Source organism: Odocoileus virginianus, chromosome 5, assembly GCF_023699985.2.
Source record: "Odocoileus virginianus isolate 20LAN1187 ecotype Illinois chromosome 5, Ovbor_1.2, whole genome shotgun sequence".
NCBI lineage: Eukaryota > Metazoa > Chordata > Mammalia > Artiodactyla > Cervidae > Odocoileus > Odocoileus virginianus.
In genome coordinates, this window is record NC_069678.1 from 55,673,641 (window position 1) to 55,691,709 (window position 18,069).

General features: G+C 35.1%; 1 protein-coding gene across 1 annotated transcript in view; it reads left to right on the top strand.

Moving 5' to 3' along the window:
- The window catches only part of NEGR1 (neuronal growth regulator 1), a 973,420-nt gene extending 962,648 nt beyond the window's left edge, over positions 1-10,772 (top strand). The window contains exon 7 of the mRNA XM_070467931.1: positions 1,518-10,772. Coding sequence (XP_070324032.1) covers positions 1,518-1,642 — 125 coding nt within the window. The 3' untranslated portion in view covers positions 1,643-10,772. The remainder of the gene's footprint in view (positions 1-1,517) is intronic.
- The last annotated feature ends 7,297 nt before the right edge of the window (positions 10,773-18,069 follow it).

Below are 18,069 nucleotides of genomic sequence, written 5' to 3' on the forward strand. Positions count from 1 at the left end.
ATATATATGTTATATATATATATATATTTTTATATATGTATGCCTATCCCTGGTATCTCAATCACTAAAAAATATGCGTGCAGTGCAGGAGACCCAGGTTCAATCTCTGGGTTGGGAAAATCCCCTGGAGAAGGAAATGGCAATACACTCCAGTATTCTTGCCTGGAAAATCCTAGGAACAGAGAAGCCTAGCAGGTACAGTCCATGGGCTCGCAAGAGTTGGACATGACTTAGTGACTAAACCAAACCATATATGTATATATATATATATATACACACATATATATGTGTATATGTATATATATGTATATACACACACATATGTATATATGTATGTATACATGTATATATATATATATATACATGTATATATATACATACTATCACTTAGATGTGGAATCCAATAAAGCAAGCAGAACTTGTAAAAGCACAGAGTAGACTAGTGTTGCCAGAGTCTGGAAGCTGGGGAAATTGCAGAGATTGTTGTATAAGGGTATAAACTTACAGTCAGTAGACAAATAAGTTCTGTAGATCTAATGTACAACATAGTGACTGTGGACAATAATACTGTGCTATAACCTTCAAAGTTGCTAAGAGGCTAGATCTAAATTGTTCCCACAAAATGACCATTTTTTTGTAACAGTATTCTTTATTTTTATGATAGTACTTTAAAAAGATTTTGTTTACTTGTTTATTTTTGGCTTCATGGGTCTTAGCTGTGCATAGGCTTCCTCTAGTTGGGTGAACGGGGCTCCTTTCCTGTCGCTCTGAGTGGGCTTCTCATTGCGGTGGCTCCTCTTGCCGTGGAGCGCAGGCTCTAGGGCGCCTGGGCTTCGCTAGTTGCGGCTCAAGAGCTCCAGAGAACGGAGTCAGTAGCTGTGGCTCATGGGCTTAGCTGTCCTGTGGCGTATGGGGTCTTCCTGGACCAGGGATCAAATCCATATTTCCTGCACTGGAAGGTGGATTCTTAACCACTAGACCACCAGAGAAGTCCCAAAAATGACAATTACGTGACATGATAGAAGTGTCAGCTACTGGTGGTGATCATTTGCAATATACAAGTGTATCAAATCCACACTGTTGTACACCTTAGACTTACACACTGCTATGGTTCAACTATATCTCAATAAAAATAAATATATACATAAATGAATATTGTCCACTATGAGAAATAGTTCCAATGCATATCAGAGAAATCATGTTAGCTGATATTTGCTGAGTACTTATGTCCAGTCTAATGCAATGTGCTGCGTGTGCTTCATCTCAAATTCTCACTGCAGTCCTGCCAGGTGGATTATATTATTTCTATGTTGTTCTTGTTCTTTCGTTCTGATCTTGAAGATCAGAGAGGTCAGTCGAATAGGCCACACATTGTCATACCGCAGAACCAGATGTGAATCTAAAATCTGACTCCAGTGAGAGTTTTTTCCCAGAACACCCAGCTGCTCTTTGATTATTGTTAAGCTCTTGAAAGACACAAATTAGATTTTGATTTATTCTTCTCCGTTTCTTTCCAGCTCCAAGTACAGCCCAGTATGGAATTACCGGGAGCGCTGACGTTCTTTTCTCCTGCTGGTACCTTGTGTTGACACTGTCCTCTTTCACCAGCTTATTCCACCTGAAGAATGCCATTCTACAATAAATATAAAGACCCATAAAAGGCTTTTAAGGATTCTCTGAAAGTGCTGATGGCTGGATCCAATCTGGTACAGTTTGTTAAAAGCAGCGTGGGATATAATCAGCAGTGCTTACACGGGGATGATCGCCTTCTGTAGAATTGCTCATTATGTAAATACTTTAATTCTACTCTTTTTTTGATTAGCTACATTACCTTGTGAAGCAGTACACATTGTCCTTTTTTTAAGACGTGAAAGCTCTGAAATTACTTTTAGAGGATATTAATTGTGATTTCATGTTTGTAATCTACAACTTTTCAAAAGCATTCAGTCATGGTCTGCTAGGTTGCAGGCTGTAGTTTACAAAAAAACGAATATTGCAGTGAATATGTGATTCTTTAAGGCTGCAATACAAGCATTCATTTCCCTGTTTCAATAAGAGTCAACCTACATTTACAAAGATGCATTTTTTTTTTCTTTTTTGATAAAAAAGCAAATAATATTGCCTTCAGATCACTTCTTCAAAATATAACATATCTAGATTTTTCTGCTCGCATGATATTCAGGTTTCAGGAATGATCCTTGTAATATAAATGGCTGTGCAGCTCTGCTTCTCTTTCCTGTAAGTTCAGCATGGGTGTGCCTTCATAAAATAATTTTCTCTTCATCTCCAACTAATAAAATGTTTTTGCCAAATTCTACAGCTTGAAAGCAAAAATAAACCACAATGATAAAGTTAATACTAACTATATCCTGTCTCTAAATAACAAAGGAGCTATCAAATTGTAAAAATCTCTTCCCTCATTACCAATAGGTTTTGAGAATTTTGCCCCATGATAGCTCAGCTTTGTGATGAAAACAATTTAACAAATATAGTACAGGTAAATTCACCATATGATTTCTTTAGTTGTAGCTAAGTGTTAGATCCACTTTGGGAAATAATTCTCTTTAGAATGATAGCACAGTCCATCCAAAATTTTCTGGCAATACAGCATCTTTTCCTTTCACTATTACAGGCCAAAATTTTTAAGGTGGTTTGTCAGAAAGGACACAAAGTCCAATTACCTAACATTAAATGAGACGGTAAGCATTCAAAATTAATTCGATTCTGTGGCAAATAAGTTGGTATGCTAGATATAGTGTTCCTGTGGACAGGAGCATTTTGCATATTTTCCAGCTGAAAACATTACTCAGTTGATAGTTTGGCATACATGTTGTACAAAAATGCTCCAAAATATATTATAACAAATATTTGATCCTAGTATGCAGCAGATCAATCCCTGAAATAACTAATTCTGTGGTTAAATCTTTCTCTATAGCCATGTCTGCTTAAACAAGCAAAGCTAAAATGGAAAAAAAAATTATCACGCTTTATTTTTTACATGATATATGTAAGATGTGTTCAAATGAAGACAAGCCATCAGTGATGAAGAATGTCTTAAAATAAATTAATTGCTAAATTATCATGGATATTAAATTATTTCTATCACAAAGAATGGAAACTACATTTTTGAAGGAAAATGCTGTTATTCTACAAGTATTATATTACAAGAATAGTTTGATGGTTTTACTCTTTACTAAAGACAGACTATAGCCTTGAAAGCCATTTGCAAGTTCAATAAAATTACCAATTTTACTATCCCTAGAGGAATTTTTGCAAATAGTTCCCTTTTGCAAGTTATAACAATACCTGCTAATATAGTTAGAAACAAGATATTTCACAGAGGTTGTATACATTTAAGATATCTAATGTAGATAAGTAAAATGTAAGTAAAATTTTGTCCCAAAGTACACCATAAATCTATTTTAATTAGAAATGTGAATCCTAAATGAGGAGGCATATATATACAACATTTCCACAAAATGGCAATTATATGGCATAATGCTATTAACTTTACTGTAATAATTTATTATGTTATTTTGACTGATACACTAAGAAAGGTTTTTACAAAAACCACATATGACATTTTAACTTTGATTATTATTGATTTGCTTTTCAAAATCTTTTTGTGGAACTGGTGAGTACACTACAAAATACTTTTTGTGTGTATTGCAGCTTTAAAGTGGCACACTCCATAATAATCTACTTACTAGAAATAGTGGTGCTACCACAGAGGTGTTAACCATCAGTATCATTGTTTGGGAGAAAGAAACAGATCAAGAATGCATATTATACAGTGATCGCTTTCCTAGAGTAAAAATACCTCCTCTTTGTAAGGTTTGTAGGGTAAATGTGAGGTAAATTGAGGTATAAACTATGGATGAACCAAATAATTAGTTCAAAGTGTTGTCATGATTCCGAATTTGTGGAGTCTGGTGTTTTTCCCATAGAATGTGACCGAAGTACAGTCATAGCACAGTAGCTATATGTATTTGCCTTTATGTTAGAAGAGATTTTCTTGAGTGACATTTTTAAATAGAGGAGGTATTCACTATGTTTTTCTGTATCAAGCAGCATTCCTAGTTGTTAGGCCCCTGGACAGAGTGAAATCATGAGTATTTATGAGTTCAATATTGTTCAAATAAGGCTACAGTATTTGCTTTTTTGTGTGAATGTATTGCATATAATGTTCAAGTAGATGATTTTACATTTATGGACATTTGAAATGTCTGATTACTCCATTTTATCAGTCCTGATTGTGCAAGATTGTTGCAATTTCAAAATAGCAGTTTTATGAAACTGATTTATCTTTTGATCTATAACAATTTTTCTAGCTATTCGTTTCAGCATTATATTTCTACAGGTTCGATTTGTGGGACTATTTTTGTTGCCCCTGAATTTTTTTCAAAGAAAGAAAAAAGAAAAAGAGCAGTTGAGAAAGTAGAGCAGAAAGAAAGAAAAAAGACTGAAAGGGGAAAGAAGTAAAGGGAAAAGAAAAAAGCAAGAAAGGAAAAGAAGGAAGGAGGGAAGAAGAAAGGAGAGGATGGGAGGGAGCGAAGAGCCAGAATATTAGGGTAGTCGACTTAATTCACTTGCATTCTTTTAACTGCAACTGGTGTAATTATGTTTTATTTACAATGATCCCATTTGAAACATAAGTCCTGTTACACCATTAATTTACTATTATGCAGCAATTGTATAATGAAAGTACTGCCCAAACTACAGTATTGTGTTATGGCGGGGACACACAAGATTTGAGAGAGAGAGAGAGAATATCAAACTTAAAGCCACTGTTGGGGAATTCAAACTTAGCTGAAAAATTAATGCTTCATCATAACATTTAAGCTATATCTAGAAAGTAGACTGGAGAACTGAGAAAATTACCAGATAATTCAGGACAATATATATAAATACCCCAGTGTGTGAACTCAGAAAACTCTGAGAAATTTATCAAAGCCAATTATCTATATTGATTAAATTTACTGAATAACTGTTAATTTATCCATTGTGCTTAGCTTTGTGACACAGCCGAAAGTTATCTATTTAATCTTTTCAATAAAAATTGTTTTTTGAAATTCAGAAATGATTTAAAAAGAGGTCAGGTTTTTAACTATTTATTGAAGTATGTGGATGTACAGTATTTCAATAGATATGAATATGAATAAATGGTATGCCTTAAGATCCTTTGAATATGTATTTACTTTAAAGACTGGAACAAGCCCTTCCTGTCTTTTAGTAAAACATCCATATTTCATAATCTGATGTAAAATATGTTGTACTGTTTCCAATAGGTGAATATAAAGTCAGTTTATCAATTAAAATATGTACTTGACTCATTTGAACATTCTACTAATTTGAGGGAAAAGGGAAGAAATAGTAAACATATTTCTGCAATTCCCTTCTTCATTTTCTGTTGCTTCCACTGTACCATACTCACATCTTTCAGATACTCCAAAGCAACACAAGATGAAAATGTTAGATGCTACAATTTAAAAATGATCCACTTTGTGTTTTTTTTTCATTTATTTTTATTAGTTGGAAGCTAATTACTTTACAATATTGTAGTGGTTTTTGTCATACATTGACATGAATCAGCCATGGATTTACATGTATTCCCCATCCCGATCCCCCCCTCCCACCTCCCTCTTTACCTGATCCCTCTGGGTCTTCCCAGTGCACCAGGCCCAAGCACTTGTCAAAAAAAAAAAAAAAAATGATCCACTTTGTAGCCTTTCCCTCTGTTAATGATTCCCCAAAGGTCTAACAAGCTGAACTACATCTAGCCTGAAGAAGAAATTTTCTGGAAAGATTTTATTATCAATTATTTAGAACTTTAACCTCCTAAAATGCATCACGGTCAGCAACAGAGACTGATGATGAAATCTTGTTGGTTTTACAAACTAAACATCTGAAAATGGAAATGCCTATAGAAGTTAGGCAGAGAGTACAATTTCATGAGATCGCTGGGTATAAAACAAGGAGTATATATTCCATTTCAAGGCATTCAGATATGATTTCAATAAAAATACCTTGCTTTCCAAACAAAATGTGATTTGACTGAAAGCCCATAGTTTGTAACAGCTGTAACATTTGTGTAAAACGAGGGCCACTCCAAATGAATGATTTAATTTCTCTTTTCCAAATCTGTCCATTTATACTCAACATCCAAATAAAAGGGAACAATGTGGTAGGTAAAATAACAAACTGTGAAAAAGATTTACACTTGATGCATTAAGCTATTTTGAAGTATGGGTGTCAATGCCATTCTGGGAAAACCATATCTACCAAATCTCTTTCCCTTTTCAAAACCAAAAACATGCACAAATAAACATCTTATTTTCCCTCTGGCTCATTATTTCTCCCTTTATAATTTCTATTTTGCAAACAATCACATGGAAACATAAGTATTAAGTCTCAGACTCTAAAAGCTAGCATGTGAAGCAGAACTATTTTTTTCTCTGAATATCAGAGGTCAAAACACAGATACTTCAAAATGACATCCAGCTACTTGGAAGATAATTACTTACTTTTGCCTGGCAGGCAGAAATTTAAAAATTTTAAGAGAAAAATCCGAGAATAATTCATTCAAGATAATGTAATTTGACTCAAACACCAGCATGTCAGTGTACTCACTCTGAACTTCCCAAGAAGCATACACCTTCATACTCATATGCACTTTTCCTAATAATCCCAGATTTATGGAAAAATTTTAGAAATTGACATGTATAGCAGAAAAAGAAAACAACAACAACTGGCAAATGAATGAATTGAATACTGTGCATTCTTCCTGGAAAGGAAGAAAGAAGGAATAGTTTTCAGTTTTCTGCCTAAAATCTCCTCCCACAGTTCTCCTAAGACTATCATGACCCTCCCACGGCCTTCAGTCTAAGAATTCTACTCATTTCTGCTCACCTCAGAGACAGAAGTGTCAGCTAGAATTACTCCTGAAGTGTCACAGCTATCTCTATTTTGAATTTTACCATGGCAAAGTACTTTAGCAGACATTAAATGCACTTTAAAACATTATTATTTTCTCATTGATGATGAAACAAGATTCAGAGATTTTAAGTTACTTGCTGAAGGTTATGCTTCTACTAAGTGGCAGATTTGAACCAAATGTGCAATGCAGAATACTCCCAATTTGTTTCAATGTCCGTGAGCCTCCTTAGAAATAAATATGACCACATTACTAGCTTTACAAACAAATATATGTACATTTATATTTATATACAAGTAACTTTGTTTACATGTAGATATTTTTTTCTCTTTAATGCCATCCCTTTATTTTCCAAAGCCTCCAGAGGTTATGTGGTTTAAAGATGAATCACATTATACATCTCATCTAAAATTTGGGTGTGCAACTGTCTTTGGACACACAGCCCTTGGTAATATTAGGCCCATCACACCAAATGGAGGCTCTTGTCATAAGCATATGTATCTTTTTTATTTTTCAAAAGCCTACCAAGTTTTGAATAACCCACTGACTATTCCTCAGGCATCTGCAATCAACAGAATTCTTAGAGAAATGGTGAGTAGAATATATACACACATTTTTTTAAATACACAATAGAATACTGATTTTAATCTTAAGCGATGTTGTTTGAGCCAATTTATGCCAAAATACTAATTATATGCACATCTGTTTGTGCTGGGGCAGGAGAATGAGAGAAAGATTCTAATTTTAGAAATTAAACTATATACAACCTAAGGAATACACTTGTATTTTGTTGTCAAAATAGAAATATAATGCAAATTCTGTAAATGTCACTCTAGTCTGAAAAAATAGAAAGCAAAGCTTTCACATATATGTAAAATGAACACATCAATTCATTAATGAAGGATGCATGAAATCTGGGTTCCATCCCTGGGTCAGGACAATGTGGAGAAGGGAATGCAACCTACTCCAGTATTCTTGCCTGGAGAATGGCATGGACAGAGGAACCTGACAGGCTATAGTCCATGGGGTTGCAAAGAGTCAGACATGACTGAGCAACTATCACTTTCAAAACGTTACAACCAGATAAAAGGACAATCCAAAGAACAGGAACATTTACAGATCAAGAATATTGAAATTAATACATTTATAGAGGCAAAACTGGATTCTTCCAGAGTAAAGAGAAGAATTAAGTTGTAATCTTAACCAACAGAACTTATTTATGTGTTGGTTGACAAGATATACTTTGCCTTGCTATCATTGTGTTAGTCACTCAGTCGTGTCTGACTCTTTGAGACCCCATGGACTGTAGCCTGCCAGGCCTCTCTGTCCATGGGATTCTCCAGGCAAGAATACTAGAGTGGATTGCCATGCCCTCCTCCAGAGAAACTTCCCAACCCAGGGATCAAACCCTCGTCTCCTTCCTCACAGGCATATTCTTTACCATTTGAGCTACCAACTTGGAAAATTGTTCAAATGCAGTGAAAAGTGGAGTCCCCTTAGCATCAGAACCTGGTAAACTGCAAGGGTGTTTGCTAAGTAGTGCCTGGGTTTTTCATGCTCACAGCTTTTCCCCTAAAATAATGAGATACAAAAGTCTTAAAAAGCACATGAATTAAATGAACTGCCAATATTTTAAGGTTTGATAATATAACCTCTATTGTAATGATTCAGACAAAACCACATTATCTATATCTAATATTTTACATTTTTTATATTCTAATTACTCATTTTTTTCCTTTATCACAAACCAATACACAACAGTTTGAGACATATAGAAGGAGATATAAACAATTAAAATATAACAAGGATGACATTCTTCAATAATCTGCCTTGTTGAAAAATGAATATATTTTGAACACTTGTTATAAGAAGTTTTTTATCATTTGGAGGGAGGAGCATTTAATTCTTGGAATAACAGGAAATTTTATGAAAAATAAGGAGAATGAAGTAAGAGTTAAGATGGAAATATCTCTTCAACCAAATACAACAGTAATGTTGAAAACATTGCAAGACATCATTGATGAACTGAATGGTCTGCTTCCACTTACAGCTAATGAACCTAGACCTTGCAAATTTTGGTTTGGTAGAAGCTACAGGAGGTAACATGGTTCATTAGGCTTTCAAAGCTTTAAAATGCTAAAGGAGGTGGTTTTCCTCCTTCATTTCAAGTGAATTGCTAAAAGCATCATGATGTTCCTCAGTGGAACTTTGAATTTGTTAGTTTCTTCATTAATTTTGACTTTTTTACATTCAAAAAAAGTTAACTTTACACTAAACGCAGCATACTTCCTGCAGGTTTGAATTGTGCTTAAGCAAATACTCCAAGCACATGGAATTTCCTGAGAAAATTTTGGGACCTTATTTTAGAAAAAGGACTTAAGCAATATTCTTTACAGACTGGAATATGCTAATGAAAAGAGCAATTTTCTTGATTGCACCTAATAGAATCCATAGAACTCTTACATTGTTTTCTAAGTAGTTTCATAAATGTAGGTTGCAGTTGCCCTAAAACTTGACATCTCCCTACTACACATTTGACAAGTGACCTGGCAAAAAATGTGGTCAATAGCTCATTTATGACATACTCCTTAAGAAATTGTTGCCAGAGATTTGAAACTGCTTCAAGCTGATGTCTTGCAAAACAAAGCACATACTCACACATACAAACACAAAATCACATTGTTGTCAGTGATCTGGAAAATAAGCTTCCAAGCCAGCCATGTGGTGTCCTGGATAATTCAAAAAACGAAGAAGAAATGACAACAGTGCAGCCAACAGTTTCTGTTTAAGTTTCATTTGCTAAGATTTTCGCATAAGTAACATCTTGTGATTTAATTAATCAGAAGGTGGCACCTGCTTTAATTGCTGATATAGAGAAAAACAGATCTTTTTTGGAATAAAATTTATTTTTGGAAATACATATTTCCTGTTGATACTATGTAACTAGTTTATTATGCTTTCAAAAGTCTTACTATCTAATAATTTTAAATGTTGACAAGGAGAAAGACTGGGTTTATTTTTTCAACTTGGAATAATTTTTTTCCTGGAAATGTGTATTTCCAATTCATAGACAAACTTGCATGTATGTTCACAAATTTCTATTTTCTCATAATTCAATTGTAATAATATATTAATAAAACCTTTATGGTTTAATATGTGAAATATATCTTTCACCAAGTAACACAAGAATTTATATAATGACCTCCATTTTTACATTAAGGTACTCAGCTAGTATCTCAGGCTAGTGTCATTTCAAGAATCTAGCATCTGTTGGTTATGGATATGTTAAAAATCAACTTATATTAGAATAAGACATTTATTTAATTTTTGTCAGATAACTCAAAATGTTCACATGACTCCCATCTTTCAGGCATTCATTCTACAAGAAAGTGAGATTACATAACCTTTGAAGAGATTTTTAAAAGGAATTAACTGATAGAGTTAATCTGGATGTTTAGAAGACAACCACCAAACTGGAGCAAAAGGTCTCTGTTTCTCTAATGCTTTCTCTAGGAAGTCAATCTCACCTTAAATTTGAAAAGAGAAAGAAGGAGAAGAAAAAAAAGAGGGAAAAGAGGAGGAAGAGAAAGACAGAGGGAAGAAGCAAGGGAGGAAGGAGGGAGAGAGAGAGAAAAATTAACAATGTATTTTCTGTTCTGAAAAATAATAGGGAAATGTTCCCAAGGAAAGACTTTGTGTGTGTGTGTGTGTGTGTGTGTGTGTGTACTTACTGCTGCCCAGATCTACATGACCAATGCCTTTTCTTTGCACTATGACTTCAGTTTCCACAGTTATAATTACTAAATACAGTGAGGCAAATAAAGTTTTCTATTTTGTATTTTGCAATTGTCATTTCTCTTATTTCTTTAAAAGTTTAATTGACATTCATCTATAATAGATTTTGGGTATTACACTGTTTTCTGAAGAAAATATGACTATTTCATCACACATAATGAAAGAGATAAAACATCCATTACTCTGTGACTTGGAGAGTTAATAGTGAATTCTCATAAGAAATTGCTTAGTAATAAAATAAAATCTGAATTTGAATATGTTACCACTTTGTAAATATTCACAGTAAAATAAAGAGTCAGATCTTCTATAATTGTCAGGAATAAGATTTTGGTGATGTTTGAAAAAAATCCCCAAAGGCCTGTGAATTTAACTCTTTTAATTTCAGGCTTTCAGAAAAACTGAAAAACATTTTTCAAATGTAAATAAAACTTTATTTTAAGGAGTCTCAATATTTCATGTCTGTGATACCAGTATAGTCACATGTCATAGTCTATCAGTCTTGGTTGCAAACAACAGAAACAGATTGGCTAGTTTGAGCAGAAAAGGAATTCATATACTCTTGAATAACTCTCAGAATAATGGAAAACCTGGAGAACAGGATGACATCAATACAGGAAATGCAACAGAAAATGCAGCCAATAGATAGCCAAGCACACAGGTAAGGTCATTCTGCAGGTAAGGATACCATTTTCATGGACATCTGTCATCTCCTTTGGAGTCTCATCTCTACTCCTGCTACTCTGAGTAATGCCCAAATATCCTCATATCTGCTTCATTTACCCAAGATCCAAATCCAGGCCAGCTGACCAAACCTAAGTTTATATAACCAAGAACTATGTCCGTTCACTTGAATTTTAGAAGCAGGAGGAGAGGCCCTTTCTTTCACTAAGACTCATTTGTAGAAGACATTTCCAAGTGATAAGAGTGCTTTGATACTATCTAGTCAATATATGAAAAAGGCCGTTACACGTGCTTTAAGCAGGTAAGTTTGTAAAAACTTGTACATGAAATATATATATTTGCTGTCAAGCTAATTTAGTGGAGAGTTTCTATTTTAGAAATAGGTCAATTATACCTATAATTTAGATTCTTCTATACAAAATTCTTTGGCCTATTATAATGAATATATTGAAGAATTTATCAGATTTTCTATTTTATTTGATGTAGTCTTGAGTAGTGGAGTTGATGTGAAATTTAAGCTTAATTCATAAATAATAATAAATTCAATTTGGGGAGATAGATTTATATAGATAGATATGTTGTTGCTGTTGTTCAGTCCCTCAGTCATGTCTGACTGTTTGCAACCCCATGGACTGTAGCACGCCAGGCTTCCCTCTCCTTCACTATCTCCCGCAGCTTGTTCAAACTCATGTCCATTGAGACGATGATGCCGTCCAACCATCTCATCCTCTGTCATCCCTTTCTCCTCCTGCCTTCAATCTTTCCCAGCATCAGGGTCTTTTCAAATGAGTCAGTTCTTCGCATCACGTGGCCAAAGTATTGCAGTTTCAGCTTCAGTATCAGTCCTTCCAATGATTATTCAGGACTGATTTCCTTTAGGATGGACTGGTTGGATCTCCTTGCAGTCCAAGGGACTCAAGAGTCTTCTCCGACACCACAGTTCAAAAGCATCAATTCTTCGGTGCTCAGCTTTCTTTATAGTCCAGCTGTTACATACATACATGACTATTGGAAAACCAGTAGCTTTGATTAGACAGACCTTTGTTGGCAAATATCTCTACTTTTAATATGCTGTCTAGGTTGGTCATAGCTTTTCTTCCAAGGAGCAAGCATCTTTTAATTTTATGACTGCAGTCAGCATCTGCAGTGATTTTGGAGCCCAAAAACATAAAGTCTGTCACTGTTCCCATTGTTTCCCCATCTATTTGCCATGAAGTGATGGGATTGGATGCCATGTTCTTCATTTTTAGAATGTTGAGTTTTAAGCCAGCTTTTTCGCTCTCCTCTTTCTCTTTCAAGAGGCTCTTTAGTTCCTCTTCACTTTCTGCCATAAGGAAGGTGTTATCTGTGTATCTGAGGTTATTGATATTTCTCTTGGCAATCTTGATTCCAGCTTGTGCTTCACCTAGCCCAGCATTTTGCATGATGTACTCTGCATATAAGTTAAATAAGCAGGGTGACAATATACAGCCTTGACATACTCCTTTCCCAATTTGGAACTAGTCTATTGTTCCATGTCTGATTCTAACTGTTGCTTCTTGACCTGCATACAGATTTCTCAGGACATAGGTAAGTTGGTCTGGTATTCCAGTCTCTTTAAGAATTTTCCACAGTTTGTTATGACCTACACAGTCAAAGGCTTTGGCGTAATTAAAAAAATCAGAAATAGATGTTTTTCTGGTTTTCTCATGCTTTTTTAATGATCTAACAGATGTTGGCAATTTATCTCTGGTTCCTCTGCCTTTTCTAAATATAGCCTGAACATCTGGAAGTTCACTATTCATGAACTTTTGAAGCCTGGCTTGGAGAATTTTGAGCATTACTTTGCTAGCGTGTGAGATGAGTGCAACTGTGTAGAAGTTTGAACATTCTTTGGCATTGCCCTTCTTTGGGACTGGAATGAAAACTGATCTTTTCCAGTCCTGTGGCCAGTGCTCAGTTTTCCAAATTTGCTGTCATACTGAGTGCAGCACTTTTACAGCATCATCTTTTAGGATTTGAAATAGCTCAACTGGAATTCCATCACCTACACTAGTTTTGTTCATAGTCATGCTTCCTAAGGCCGACTTGACTTCATATTCCAGGATGTCTGGTTCTAGCTGAGTGATCACACCATCATGGTTATCTGGGTCATGAAGATCTTTTTTGTATAGTTCTGTGTAATCTTGCCACCTCTTCTTAATATCTTCTGCTTCGGTTAGGTCCATACCACTTCTGTCCTTTATTGAGCCCATCTTTGCATGAAATATTCCTTTGATATCTCTAATTTTCTTGAAGAGATCTCTAGTCTTTCCCATTCTATAATTTTCCTCTATTTCTTTGCACTGATCACTGAGGAAGGCTTTCTTATTTCTCCTTGTTATTCTTTGGAACTTTGCATTCACTTAGGTATATCTTTCCTTTTCTCCTTTGCCTTTAGCTTCTCTTCTTTTCTCGGCTATTTGTAAGGCCTCCTATGACAACCATTTTGCCTTTTTGAATTTATTTTTCTCAGGGATGGTCTCGATCACTGTCTCCTGTACAATGTCCTGAACCTCTGTCCATAGTTCTGCAGGCACTCTATCAGATCTAATCCTTTGAATCTATTTTTCACTTCCACTGTGTAATCATAAGGTATTTGATTTAGGTCATACCTGAATGACCTAGTGGTTTTCCTTGTTTTCTTCTATTTAAATCTAAATTTTGCAAAAAGCTGTTCATGGTCTGAGCCACAATCATCTCCTGGTCTTGTTTTTGCTGACTGTATAGAGCTTTTCCACCTTTGGCTGCAAAGAATATAATCAATATCATTTCAGTATTGACTATCTGGTGATATCCATGTGTAGAATCATCTCTCATTTTGCAGGAAGAAGCTGTTTGCTATGATCAGTGCGTTCTCTTGGCAAAACAGTGTATATAGATAAATAAGATACTTCAATATAGAGATAAATAGAGATAACTTTCCTTTTCTCAATGTTCTCTAGTATGGGAAAAATTTGCAAGCCATGACTTTGCTTAAAGTTTCCTTAGTAAAAACAACAATCAAAACAAATAGGCAAAAATCTCTCTCACTCAAAATATGTCTACTGCTATTTAGAATAGAATTAGCATTTTATCTTGAACCTTTAGTTCAAGTAAGGGTTTTCTTAGTAATAGTTTGGCTTCCATGACAATTACGTATTTTAAATGTAGAGAAGTATAAAATATTCTATATCACATTTAATATTTCAGGGTTTTTTATATTTTTATTTTATTTTGGAGTAGAGTTGATTAACAATGTTGTGTTATTTACAGGTATATAGCAAAGTGGTTCAGATATATATATATATATATTCTTTTTCAAATTCTTTCCCCATTTCCATTATTACAGAGTATTGAGCAGAGTTCCCTGTGCTACACAGTAGGTCCTTGTTGGTTATCTATTTTAAATATGCAGTGCGTACATGTCAATCCCAAACTCCCAGTCTATGCCCCAACTCTTAATATTTTAGCTTTAATATGCATTTTTCTTGTACTCTTAATTCAGTGCATCAAAGAGGATCATGTGTGTGAACAGGCTGTAAATGAGTCATATTAAAAATAAATATCAAACCTAATCACCCTTGGGAATGTAGCTTTACAGACATCCCAGTATTCCAAATCAGATCAGCCTGTCTCTCTTTTATATTGAAATTATAGTAATGTTAGTTTAAGCACAGGTAAGCTCTGAAGATATGGAAATTTTCAGCCTATAAACTGAATTTCAGATTTCTGTCCCAGAGAAGAAACTTTACCAAGATTCTGTTATCTATGAAATTTCTACATTAATAATTTGAATACTGTTACAATGAGAAAAAAAGAGTCAAAAATTATCAATCTGAAAAAAAAAAGTAAAAGCACATTAATTAGTTAGATAGCACATTCATGGCTAATTATTTTGTAGGTTCTTTACTTAATAACAAAAGGGACAATGAGGGACTACAGTCAGAGAAATAGGTGTCATTATTTTCGTAATGCAGTGGGCTTTACATCTTGGGAAAAGTGATTAAGGCTCCTGTATCTACCTATATTCCTTAACAATCAGTTATTGTTACTCAGTCACTCAGTTATGTCTGACTCTTTGGGACCCCATGAACTGCAGCACATCAGGGTTCCCTGACCTTTACTGTTTCCTGTAGTTCACTCAAACTCATGTCTACTGAGTCAGTGATGCCATCCAACCATCAATCCTCTGCCACCCATTCTCTTCCTGCCTTCAATCTTTCCCAGCATCAGTCTTTTCCAAGGAGTTGGCTCTTTGCATCAAGTGGACTGAGTATTCTAACTTAAAATGTGATATTCTTTTATTCACCACACATTTAGTGAGCGCATACTTTTACCAAAACAGTGTTACTGAATAAGGATGAAGGATCACAATAGAGTGAAAGAGATCCAGAATGATTAGAACACAAATTTTACAAAGTTTGTAACATAACGTCACAACACAAACACTGAAAATATGTTTATGATGTGTTTGGGGAGCACTGGACACACAGCAATTATGCTGTGTGCAGGAGGCAGGAAAGACTTCCCAGAAGAGCTGACATTGAAGTTTGATCTTGCAATATGGCCATGTTGTGCTGATTGTAAACTGCAATACAATTTTGATAAATATGAGATTGATTACTCATTTAGAGAAATGTATGTCAAAATAGTAAAATTCATTTTAATTTATGGCCAAAACATTGCCATTTATATACATCAAATGCAAAACATTACCATTTATACACATCAAATGCAAATCTGACACTCACTACCTCCCACCATTTCTTTCTTCCCATCCCTGTTGAATTCACTGTAGTCAGGCTTCTGTTCCTACACTTCAGTAAAACTCTGTCATAAGTGATCTTCATGTTGCTAAATCCAAATGTAATTTCTCAGTCTTTGTCTTACTTGACCTGGTTAGTATATCGTTAGTATATCGCTTGAAGAAAGTGAAAGTCACTCAGTCAGTGTCCGACTTTTTTGCGATCCCATGGACTGTCCATGGAATTCTCCAGGCCAGAATACTGAGTGGGTAGCCTTTCCCTTCTCCAGGGAATCTTCCCAGCACAGGGATCGAACCCAGGTCTCCCGCATTGCAGGCGGATTCTTTACCAGCTGAGCCACAAGGGAAGCCCGCTTATTCCTTTTTTAAAAAATATTTTTAAATGTATTTTCAATATTCAGCTTCCATAAAACCACATGTATCTATTTTTCTCCTTTTTAGCTACTCCTTTTCAGATTCCTCCTTTTCTTCCAAATGAGGGTACATTCTTCAAACTGCTTCTTTTTCTGCTTCACTCAATTCCTAGGAGATGTTATTCAATCTCTCAGCTTTAAGCCATCTCTGTATGCTGCTCCATATCTGTATCTCTAGCTGAAAAGTGAGCACCAAACTCAAGATTGATGTACCCAACCACACACTCAGTAGCTCCACTTGTAATGGTCAAGGAAACATCCACACTTAAAGGTGTTAAATCTGATCTTTGCATATTTCCCTATAAACTAGACCCACCTGCTGTCATCCTCATCTCAGGAAATGGAATTCCATTCTTTCAGCTGTTTGAACCCTAAAATTTCAAGTCGTCTTTGATAGCTCTCTCTTAGACTCCACATCTGATTCATCATTAAGTCCTGTCAACTCTAACTTCAAAATACATCTAGAACATGATGACTTCTCTTCGCTACCCTGGTCTCAGCCACATTATTGCTTGCCTGGATTTGCATAATAGGCTTTTAACTGGTCACTCTGATTCTAGTCTAGGCTTCTCTACTCTATTTCAACATTGGAATCATAGCAAGCCTGTCAGATCTGCTAAAAACCCTCTCATACCGCTCATATTTCTCCTTATCAGTGAGTAGAGCCAAAATTTTTGCTATGAATCTCAAAGTCCTATGCTATCCAATATTTCATTTTCCCTATGCTATAATTCCCTATAGCTCATCCCCATGTTCATTCAACTCCAGTCATACTCGCCTTTATACGGTTTTTCAAATAGCCCAACATGCTCCCACTTCCAGTATCCACATGTGCTCTTCCTTCCACTTGGAATGAACTTCCCTGCAGTTCAGCATGGATTGATCCATACTTTTCTTTAGTGGGGGAAAAAAAAAAAAGAGTGAAAGTCACTCAGTCGTGTCTAACTCTGCGATTCCATGAACTGTAGCCTGCCGGGTTTCTCTGTCCATGGAATTCTCCAGGCAAGAGTACTGGAGTGGGTTGCCAATTCCTTCTCCAGGGGATCCTTCCAACCCAGGGATTGAACCTGGGTCTCCTGCATCACAGGCAGATTCTTTACTCTGTGAGCCACCAGGGAAGACACTTTCCTTCAGGCCATTCCTCAGCTTCACCTTTTCAGAGAAATCTTACTCTTTCTAAACGTATAATTTCCATCATAATTATTTGTATCCCAATTTGTTTTAATTTTCTCTTTTAGCATTTGTAACTGTCACTATGTAATTTACTCATTTATCTTTTTCTATTTTTTGTCTTTCCCTACAGAGTATGCTTCATTATGACAGAGAAATTTTTATGTTTTTTTCACTACGTCTCTAATATTTAGAAGCAGTATCTAACACATAATAGATGTTCGATAGATGCTTATTAAATAAATATATGTATACAGCAGAGATTCAGGATTATAGAAATAAGAATCAGTACTGTTTACTCTTCTGTGCTG